Below are 11,317 nucleotides of genomic sequence, written 5' to 3' on the forward strand. Positions count from 1 at the left end.
CTTCTCCATGTTTTCAAAAGGAAAAGAGGCTTATGATTTGGTGACCTAGAAAATTCTGAAAATAATTAAATTGTCCCTTTTTTTTTTTCTCTTGTCCTATAGCTTTTTTTTTTTTTTTTTGCGTGTAGTTTATATGGAGTACATTAATACAGATCCTGTTTTTTTGTAGGTGGAATCTGGGAAGCTTGGGTCAGACAGAGCCTCGCCAGATATTAAAGCTGCCTTAAAGCGTGAAAGGGAGGATCACCAGCATCTTCTGGCTGAATCTTACAGCGCAGTCATGGACCTGACAAAACAACTACAGGTCAGCGAGAAAAACTGGGCCCAAGAAAAAGAGGAGATGCTGACTCGATTCCAAGAAGAGCGTAAGCAAGCAGAGGAGCGACTTAAAGAATTGCCGAGTAAAGTAAAACAGGTGAGAGGACGAGGGGGGTCCATATACCTCTGTGAAAACATTTTAGGGTTATGCTGTGATTTACACATGTAGTTATGAGCAGGTTTCATCCTCGGCAAGTGGATTTTTAAAGGGAATCTGTCATCAGATTTTTGCCACATAATCTAAGAGCAGAATAAATAGACTGAGACCGTGATTTCAACAACATGTGAATTACTGAGCTGCTTGCTGTAGTTTTGACAAAATCACTGTTTTATCAGCAGGAGATTATCGCTAGTCCACCATGTTGTTTTCTATATTCATGAGCTCTGTATAAACACGCTCCCACCACTGATTGGCAGCAGTCAATCAGTGGTGTGGGAGAGGTTATACAGAGCTCAGCATTTTCAGAACTGGTAGATCAGCAGAATAAAATAGTGATTTTATCTAAACTTCAGCAGTAAGTGACACATCACTGCAAATGCCTGTACATTTATACTGCTCTCGGATAGAGTAGCAAAAAGCTGGTGACAGATTTACTTTAAGATGTAAATTGGGCTTTGATTAAAAAAAAAAAAAAGAGACAGTTTGCACTCTGAAATGCTAAAGCATGCAAACCATGAATGTATGAATATAGACTTGCATTACTGCTAAAGGAGATCTAGGATAAATTGAGATATTTAGCATACAAAAACGGCTATTTTTATATCTGCCCAGTCGCCACGTCATGGCATATCTCTTAACTGGGTACTTACTCTATATTGAAGCCTTTCTCTAGGTTTAAAAACCTCCTTTGTATGGACAAGAAGGAACCTGCTATATAGGATAAAATCACCTTTGGCTAGTGGGGGTGGGGTACACAGTCAGAAGGTATGACCCTCTTAATATAGACAAAAAGACTGATGGCACTTGCCAAACTGCAATGTGAACAGGTGCATAACTGAACATGACATAAAATGACAAAGAGACTGTTGCACTTTGAAATGCTAAAGCGTGAAAACTATGAATATAGACATGCATTACTGCTAAAGGAAATCTAGGAAAAATGAGATATTTAGCATACAATAACGGCCAGTTTTATATCCGCCCAGTCGCCACGTCACGGCATATCTCGGTACTGGGTAAATTTGGCTTTAACTCAGTGATCCCCCTACTTAGCAGTGTCTGTGGGTAGAAGCAAGAAGTTTTGGAAAACCTAACTGGCCATAAAAAAAAAAGAAAGCAAATAATCATTGCGCTGACTCCTATATAGTCATGCTTTCATGTGAACCTGAGATTGTTCCTGATTTCCTCTTACTACAACTATTCTGTGTCATATGGCAAAGGATGAGGAGACGTTTCACACTTTTAATAGATGCTGATCCATAGTATCTCATTATATAAAGAGAATTTTGCAGTGACACTTGGCGTACCCATCGCCTGTCCGTGGCTGCCTTTTTTTTAAAATGTTTTTTATTCCTGAGCAAAGTGCATTAATCTTTATAAATGTGCCCCTGCTTAGTAAAGGATGCTGTTACTCTGGACTAGCTGAAAGTGTGCAGTCTCACATCATTACAGTGTAGGGGGCCATGGGTGGTTGTGGGGTCCCATTTTGCATGTCGGGACCTCACAACCCAATCATTTGGGCATAACCTTTGCTAGAAAGCCAGGTCCTTTAGCCTGGCACTTAAATTCTGGGCTTTTTGATAAGTCATATTTAGTAACTTCTGTTTGTGGCTGCTCACAGTTATCTTAACTATAAAGGGCCACCACAGACAGGTTATTTCTATTCTTTTAACGATTTGTATAGTATGCTGGCTATATACATTAGGTGAACGAGGACTCTAAGGGATACTTTACACGCTGCGATATCGCTGCCGATATATCGTCAGGGTCACGTCGTTAGTGACGCACATCCGGCGCCGGTATCGACATCACAGCGTGTAACACAAACGAGCGACGATCAACAAGCGCAAAAACGTGCAAAATCGTTGCTCGTTGACACGTCGCTCCTTTCCTTAATATCGGTACTGCTGCAGTATGATGTTGTTTGTCGTTCCTGCGGCAGCACACATCTCTATGTGAGACGCCGCTGGAACGACAAACATCTCCTTACCTCCGTCCACCGGAAAAGGAGGAAGGAAGGAGGTGGGCAGCATGTTCCGGCCGCTCATCTCCTCCCCTCCTTCTCTATTTGGCGGCTGTTCAGTGACGCTGCTGTAACGTCTCTGTGACGCGGAACGAACCGCCCCCTTAGAAAGGAGGCGGTTCGTCGGTCACAGTGACGTCGCAGAGCAGGTATGTGCGTGTGACGCTGCTGTAGCGATAATGTTCGCTACGGCAGCGATCGCCACATATCGGCCGTGCGACAGGGGCGGTGCAATTGCGCTCGACATCGCTAGCAAATACTATTGATGTCGCAGCATGTAAAGTACCCCTAAGGCTATGTCCCCATGGGACAATGTACCCGTGGATTTTGTCGCGGAAAACCTATGGCTTTATCTGGATTTTCAAGATAAATCTGCAGGTTCTAGCAAGTACAGACACTCCCCATGTTATCCTATGGGATTTGGGGAGTGCTGTATCAATGGTGCGGTATGTGCAGCTGCAGAATATGCTGCGGATGACCTGGAACCGCACGTAACTGCATGTCAATTATTCATGCGGAAATATCTGCGGCATTCCCGCTCCTCCACTGTGGAGATACAAGGCGGGAATTACGCAGGTATTTCCGCACTTGTCCCGGAGGTTTACCGCAACAAAAAATGCTCAGAACCCACAGCAATGGATAACTGCGGATTCCGGGGAGCAGCTGCGGGAAACCTGCGGACAAACCTGTGGAAATATTCGCGGGTACATTGTCCCGTGGGCACATAGCCTTAAGGGTGCTTTACACGCTGCTACATCGCTAGCGATGTTGCAAGCGATAGCACCTGCCCCCGTCGTTCGTGCGACATTTGGTGGTCGCTGCCGTAGCGAACAATATCGCTACGGCAGCATCACATGTACATACCTGTTTAGCGACGTCGCTGTGACCCTCCTTTAAGGGAAGGGGGAGGTGCGTTCGGCGTCACAGCGGTGTCACTAATTGGCCGCCCAATAGAAGGAGGGGTGGAGATGAGCGGCCGGAACATGCCACCCACCTTCTTCCTTCCTCATTGCCGGTGGACACAGGTAAGGAGATGTTCGTTGTTCCTGCGGTGTCACACACAGCGATGTGTGATGCCGCAGGAACGACGAACAACCAGCGGCATGCACCACCAACGATATTATGAAAAGGAGCGACGTGTCAACGATCAACGTTTTTTGACGTTTTTGCGATCGTTTATCGTCGATCCTAGCTTTCACACGCTGCGATGTCGCTAATGACGCCAGATGTGCGTCACAAACACCGTGACCCCCCGACGATATATCGTTAGCGATGTTGCTGCGTGTAAAGCACCCTTTAGTCTGTCAGGGTCTGCTGACTATACACTGATGGCAGATGGATGATGATAGGCTGTTATCGGAGGGGTCTAGCAGAATCGGAGTATTCCTTGCTTGGCCAAGAGTGCATGCTCATGGAGGAGATGAGGGGAAAAAGCCGATTACTATGTAATAGTGCATTGCCCGGTTTGTTGCTGCTCGTACACCTACAGTATCAAGTGCTTTATCTCGATGTAACTGGACAATGTCCAGTAACCTACAGATGAAAATTTCACATCACGATTTTTGTTCCTTGTTTGACTGTTTTTATTGAAATGCATACTGTAGTACCACATTCCCTCTGATACTGGGAAATTGGGTGACCTTTGCATTCAGATCTGTAATTGCCACCACGTTGGTGGTTCCCAAGCTCTTCCAGATTATCAAGTGACACAATCACACCCAGACACTGAAACTATAAGAGCCAAAACACCCCACAGTCATCTGGACAAGTGTCATACCCATGTCACCCAGCATGATATTGATTGTATTTTCAACAACTCGACTGGGAAGACCACCCATTTTATTTGAGTTAAACCTGTATGGAGTGTGTTATTTATTTTCTAGCCTTAAAGGCATTGTAATTACTCGGACAACCCCTTCGCAATCCCTATGTTTACAACCAGTAAAATAATACTTATATTCACTTCTGGTCCCAGCACCATTTCGGCAATGTTTCTCTCAAGGATTCCGTGACGTCATGTCATGCAATCCCTGCGGCCAATCAGCGTTGGCTTTAATCTCCTACGTACATAATGGACATTTGGAGGAAGTGAGAGAGCAGCCTCAGCTCTTACTTCTCTGTATTTCTGGATTTGTCCGAAGTTGAAGCCAGTGCTTATTATGCTGCAGGAGTCATGTGCCACAACGTCATGCAATCCCCTGGAGAGGCACTGCTGACACCACTGGAATGGCGCCAGACCCAGACTTGAACATAAGTGTTATTGCAGTGTTCCTATTTTAGTGGGGGCAAACATAGGGATTGAGAAGGGGTTGCCTGAGTAGTGAACAGAGCCTTCAACACAGATATTGTACTTTTTGGTGTAACCGGCAGATCGCGGTGCTCCGTATGTCCCAGCGATGAGATGATGTTACAGGTTCAATAGAAACATATTCTGCTAGTGTTCAGGAGGGAAATTCAGCTTTAAATAATACATAACCAACCAAACTCCAGACATTCAACCTCTGAGCTCCTGTTGCATGTATACAAGGTTGTGTGCGATGAGCTATAAAGGTTCTTAATTAAAGAAGAAAAAAATTAATTGAAGTCTTTGTGTTCGACTAGGTAAAAATCTCTGACCAAAAATGGCTGCTTTGTTGAAAGAACTGTCCTTTTTATGCTTTAAGGGATGTCTTCCTGGAATTAACCATTGCAGAGAAAATGTACAATTACACTATGCTCGTTCAAGTAAATTGCCTACCTTGTAATGCAAGAATCAGCTGAGACCACCAAAGCAAAATTTTCCTCTGGTGGGGCTCACAGGACTCTGATCCATTTTTTTCAGAGGTTGACAGAATGGAAAACATTTTTTTTTTTTATATATATATATTCTCTCCGTCCGTGAAAGTCGGACTGCACTCTGATGTCAGCCTAGTGCGGTTTGTTTTTTTTTGTTTTTGTTTTTTTTTTTTGGCAAGTGCCATCTAATTCTCTGAGGCAAATCATGCATGCTGCAAATGATTGATTTTTTTCTTCAGACCACTTGGATAGAGGAAAAAAATCGGACTTGTGCACAGTCTCGTTGAATAACATTGGTCTGAGTGTGATCCAATTTTATTTTTTGAAAGATGGCACTTACATGACTGAAAATACGGTCATCTGCAGAAGCATTATTTTTGTGAGTGTTTCTTCGCATATGGCCTCCAAGTTGTATCCTCCTCTGTCAGTCTATGAAATCTGGCGTAGTCCGATCTTACGGTTACCGTCCCTTCCAGGTGTCCTTTGTTTCTTACCAAACAAAATATTGGACTGCAGGGCACAGTTAGGAGATAGCATGGATGCACCTATATGTAGATCAACAGAAAATTGCTTAATTTTTCATTGTAGATGCATTCACACAATAACAAAAAAATGCAAAAGTGGGCATGCTCTTCAGAATAAGTATTTATAGGGGGGTACTTGCTATACCCATCTTCGCATGAAAGAATTCCATCAGTTCCCTAAAAATAAATGTGTTTTGACTAAAACCACAATAAATCAATCAGTCTTATGCATAGTCTTCCCTGCAATGAGGCTAATCCCCACTTAGTGGTCCCCACGGCTCTTGTCATTTCCATGTGTTGGCATTTTCTGCCCAGCAATAACCTAATTTTTGTCTGGATTAGATTTGTGAAACCTCCAGTTGCCAAAATTATTTAAATCCCTCAATCGCCAGAGGCAGGAATGGAACAGAGTCCCCGCACGGCGTGATGTTAAATTCTCCACGGCTGCCGAATGGAATAAATTGTGCCTGGGATCGTGGAGTTAGAGAGAGCCCATTACTGTGCTGTTATACTTATCCACTCTAGTAATAGCGGCAGCCGGGCTCAATAAGACATTTTACACCTAATTAGCAGAGAGTTCAGTAATGAGAAAATACATTTAGGGCTGGGGGAAAGGAGACCACTCTTCAGTAGCATGTCACACCATAGATTTATAATAAGCGTGGCAGCGTACCATCCGTGGAACCACACATTACAGATCTCAATTTAAAATCTTCTGGATTATTCATATAAAGAAGCCAATTCGTAAAGGCAGACAAACCGTGCTTTAAATTACTCTAAACACAGCAAAACGTTTTACACCCCCAGAGTGTAGATCGCTATGAAGTAGAAACTAAGATAAAGGCATTCTGTAGCCAAAATCCAATAGAAAAAATAAAAAAAACTATTCTGATGGATTCTGTGTTATGTAGGCATCCTCCCCAATGTGCATTGCTTCCTAATGTTACTGTATGGCAGCTCAATATGGCGGCACATAGAGAGCCTACTGCTCCAAACTACACAGGGCTTAGTGAATATTTCTTGTAGGACAATGGACGTGTTGTCTATCATTTACTAATAAAAGCCACATTAGTAATAGGGAGCATCAATCTAAAATGTTTCCTCTGGATTGTAGGGGTACTTTGCACACTACTACATCGCAAGCCGATGCTGCGATGCCGAGCGCGATAGTACCCGCCCCTGTCGCAGCTGCGATCTCTTGTGATAGCTGCTGTAGCGAACATTATCGCGACGGCAGCTTCACATGGACTCGCCTGCCCTGCGACGTCGCTCTGGCCGGCGACACGCCTCCTTCCTAAGGGGGCGGATCGTGCAGCGTCACAGCGACGTCACACGGCAGGCGGCCAATAGAAGTGGAGGGGCGGAGATGAGCGGGATGTAAACATCCCACCCACCTCCTTCCTTCCGCATAGCCGGCGTGAGCCGCAGGACGCATGTAGGAGATGTTCCTCGCTCCTGCGCCTTCACACACAGCGATGTGTGCTGCCGCAGGAACGAGGAACAACATCGTAACATCGGTCCTTCCGAAATGATGGAAATGACAGACGCTACACCGATGATACGATTTCGACACTTTTGTGCTCGTTAATCGTATCAAAAACGATTTACACACTCCGATATCGACAGCGACGCTGGATGTGCGTCACTTTCGATTTGACCCCACCGACATCGCACCTGCGATGTCGTAGTGTGCAAAGTACCCCTTAATGTTACGGTCAATCTTCTGGAGCACACCACTCCCCTCCCCTTCTGCTTCCTGTTTGCTGGGGAGGTGCCGTGCTCCTGAAGATTGACAGTTTCGCCCGATGGCCTGGTTGAGCTCCTGAACCATACAGCAGGCTGTCAAGTGATGGTGGCAGAGGCTTCAAAAAAAAGGCGCATGGACACGGAATATAGCCGGATCCCATTAAAATTGAGAATTCTGATAACCGGTATTTAATTACCTTTTCAGCCTCAGAGAAGCGCTTGTAATCGCTGTGCACCTTGCCTTACCTAGGCAATGATACAACTACCGAATTAAAAATATTTTTAGTGTTTTGCAATTTTATTCATTAAGCTAAGACTATCCCCGTTTATGATCTGTTACTGACTGCCAAACATTTTGTTCATGGTATGATAAAAAAAAAACAAAAAACGGAATATCAGTCCATGGTGGTTAGTCCCCAGCATGCTCATTTGTGATATTTTTTCAGAAAGAAGAGGAGTCTTGGGTGAGAAGAGGCCCAGAGAGGAAGAGTGGATGCTGGAAGGAGGTATGGATCTTATACCTCTTAAGAGCTTGTAGTAATCCTATATGGTAACGCTATAAAAACTGTTACTTACCTGTATCCAGACGTCTCACATGGTGCTAATATATTTATTGTGTAGCTCTTCTTTATATAACTGATATCAAATCCTTTTTTAATTAGTGTATACACTAGACAATTTGGTAGAATTAACTAGAAAGAAGCCGCTGCAAGCTTACATCATCTGTTTTATTGCACGTGCCATTAGTTCCAGGGTGCAGAGCTGCAGTCACTGAGAACGGATACTACAAAGACTTCCAACAACCACAAGACAACGAAGAGCTAAACAGTACAGTGCCGGGTATCGGACCCTACCTTTTCAAATTGATGACCTATAGTTGGAATAGGTCATCGACCTCAAATAGTCTGCATCTCCCTGCTCTCTCCTTCGCTGCAGAGTGCTGCAAGCAGGAGTGGCACTGTGATGAGCGGTGAAACAACCCAGTCACTCAGACTGCGGCCCACCTCAGTTGACGTGACATGGTCACGGAGCCCAGGGTCACGCGGAGGGGGTGAGCGGACCACAATAGCCCCCTCACAGGCACTATTGGCAACACAAGGTATTTGAGAGGAACGATGTTTCTCAACATAGTATCGATGTGGCCAGTAATGACAACAGGTAAACCACCTCTTTAAATCTCTGAACAAGTCTTCACGCAAAGAGCTGGTCTCCTAGAGGTTCGACTCTGCAAGAAGCAAGCATATTTCCACATCATTGGACAAAGTCCATTCCCGTACACAAGCCAGAATAGGTGGATCCTGACCCTATCTTTTGTATAGCTGTGTAATGAGCCTGTGCCTATTGTAATTGATGGATCTTATTATGTATAGAGGTGTTACCTGCTATTATAATCCTGGCCTGAAGAATAAAAAAATTCCTGTAAGCCTTTTATGCAAGGGCAGGAAGTAAGAATCTGACATACACAGCATCAGGTTCCTATGTTTTGTTTCGGTTTTGTTTCCTAACATGCTGACATTTCATGAAACCAAAAGTATCAGTGGAAACCAGCAGATAACTTGCATACAAAGTTGAATAATGCACAACAAAACATGTTGCATTGACAAAGTGCTCGTGACCTTGAAAGCCATCGTTCCTGTCAATTCACCATAAAGCTTGTGGAAAAATGCTTCACTTGTGGTGAGCGACCATAGGATTGTCAAGGGAATAGGTTACAATCAGTATGAAACAGCTGTTCCTTGTAGTAACTCAATACGTTCCTTCAGCTGCTGGACATGAACTCCACTTATCACTTCTAGTTTATGTATTTATCTTCTTTCTTCCTAATTGTGGCTGAACCAGTGAAGACCTAAGGGGGTTTATTAAGTCATGTTCTGCACCCCCTTGTGTCACTGTACATTGCAGCACAAAGCTAGATGTAACAGTCTTCGAATTTAGCAGGCTCCTTTGATCTCCTAAGCTGTGTAATATGAATATTTATTAATGGGTAACACATTCTTTGTTCTAGGCTCTCAATGACAAGATGCAGGATAAAGATATTGACTGTGACATAGACGCCAGCGGGAGCAATTTAAAAAGGTAACGATTACTTGATTTTCTCCTCTTGCTGTATTGCAGTCTGTGGATAATCATCTATGTGATTTCATTATCAATAGAACTTTATTATGAAATTGTTATATACAATGTACCAAAATGTGACCTCTCTTCTTAAAAGATGGCATCAGCTTGATTTATACTGATATAAAAGTACTTTTTCTTTTGCAGAACAAAGTCTGTGTCCTCCATGTCAGAATTTGAAAGCCTACTGGATTGTTCTCCTTTTCTTCCTGGACAAACACCCCTTGATATCACTGAAAATAAAAAAGGAATGAAAGGTTTACTGGCTTCTCAGCTGCTTACTAATGGTCCAATAGATTCTGAGATCAGTCAGAAACACTTCCCATATATGAATGACAAAGCCGTGTCTGACCACTTGGCCAAAGACCGTTTGGGTATCTCATCTTGGGATTATACATTGAGTACTTCTGGGAAAAATGGAGAAGTTGGTCACAAGCAGATACAGAGAAGTTACACTGCCCCAGACAGAACGGGCATTCGAATTTATTACAGTCCACCAGTTGTGAGAAGATTAGAAGCACCTTTGGTCCAAAACAAAGAAGAAAAACTTATGGTTGAGCCAGGATTCCTATTCACAATGGCAAAGCCTAAAGATATGGAAAAGCCAGAGAGATTGTCTGGTAATTCCTATAGTCGATGGTTCTGCAATTTCTCAAGGAAGAAGTGTGATCCTTTGGACAAAGATGCAGTTAAGGAAACCTCATCTTCAGTTCCTGCTTTTCCAACATCATTGGGTGATTTGGAAATTTCTGGAAACATGAGTGATGATATGAAAGAGATCACAAATTGTGTTAGGCAAGCAATCCGCTCAAGTTCACTAGAGCGAAAAAGTAAGAGCACATCATGCCAGACAGTTGGTGCCTCTACTGTTGGAGTCCAGACCGTCCAGATGATAAGTGTTGGTCTTCAAACTGATCTACCCCGAACAAGTCTTCATGCAAAGAGCTGGTCTCCTAGAGGTTCGTCTCTGCTGTCTGCAAGGACCAAGCATATTTCCACATCACTGGATAAAGTCCATTCCCGAATTGAACGGCCTTGCTGTTCACCCAAGTTTGGCTCCCCTAAATTGCAAAGGAGGTCTTCATCTAAACTAGATGTCTCTAAAGACAGAAGCCTGTGGAATCTCCATCAGGGCAAACAAAATGGATCGGCTTGGGCAAGATCTACAACTACTCGAGACAGCCCAGTTCTCACCAACATTTATGATGGATCGTCCAGCTTGTTCAATGTAGTGGATCATGCAGGAAGTACAGAGTCACTTTACAAGCCAGGTGTAACTGAAAGAAATAAAGCAGAAGTCCCTAAATATGGCATTGTGCAGGAGTTCTTCAGGAATGTGTGTGGCCGTAGTGGTCAGAGTTCTAGTACAGGTGCTGAAAAGAAAGAGCTAGAGGAAAATCCCAAGAAACCGGATAACCATGACCATTGCTCATCTGCTATGTGTCATCCATCTTACAATGTATCTAAATTGCTGAGCAAGAAGACCCCAAGACAACATGTTGCTGATGAACATAAGTCTTCTCTCGCAAGTCAAGGAGCCAAGGATGGCAGCTCCAAAGATCCTGATGTCATTTCCACAACGGCAACGGAAGTAAGTGCTACTCTTCAATGTCTTGCTGACTATGTGTGACTCTCCTAAATTCTAATCTAGTGAAA

The 11,317-nt window shown here is 43.7% G+C and overlaps 1 protein-coding gene across 4 annotated transcripts in view; it reads left to right on the top strand.

Moving 5' to 3' along the window:
• Nucleotides 1-11,317, top strand: part of MTCL2 (microtubule crosslinking factor 2) — a 128,300-nt gene that overhangs the window by 107,237 nt on the left and 9,746 nt on the right. For all 4 annotated transcript variants that reach the window (XM_075349880.1, XM_075349877.1, XM_075349879.1 and 1 more), the window contains exons 11-14: nt 170-415; nt 7,993-8,052; nt 9,552-9,622; nt 9,809-11,252. In XM_075349880.1, coding sequence (XP_075205995.1) covers nt 170-415; nt 7,993-8,052; nt 9,552-9,622; nt 9,809-11,252 — 1,821 coding nt within the window. The remainder of the gene's footprint in view (nt 1-169; nt 416-7,992; nt 8,053-9,551; nt 9,623-9,808; nt 11,253-11,317) is intronic.

This window comes from Anomaloglossus baeobatrachus, chromosome 5 (genome assembly GCF_048569485.1).
Source record: "Anomaloglossus baeobatrachus isolate aAnoBae1 chromosome 5, aAnoBae1.hap1, whole genome shotgun sequence".
In the NCBI taxonomy this organism is placed as follows: domain Eukaryota; kingdom Metazoa; phylum Chordata; class Amphibia; order Anura; family Aromobatidae; genus Anomaloglossus; species Anomaloglossus baeobatrachus.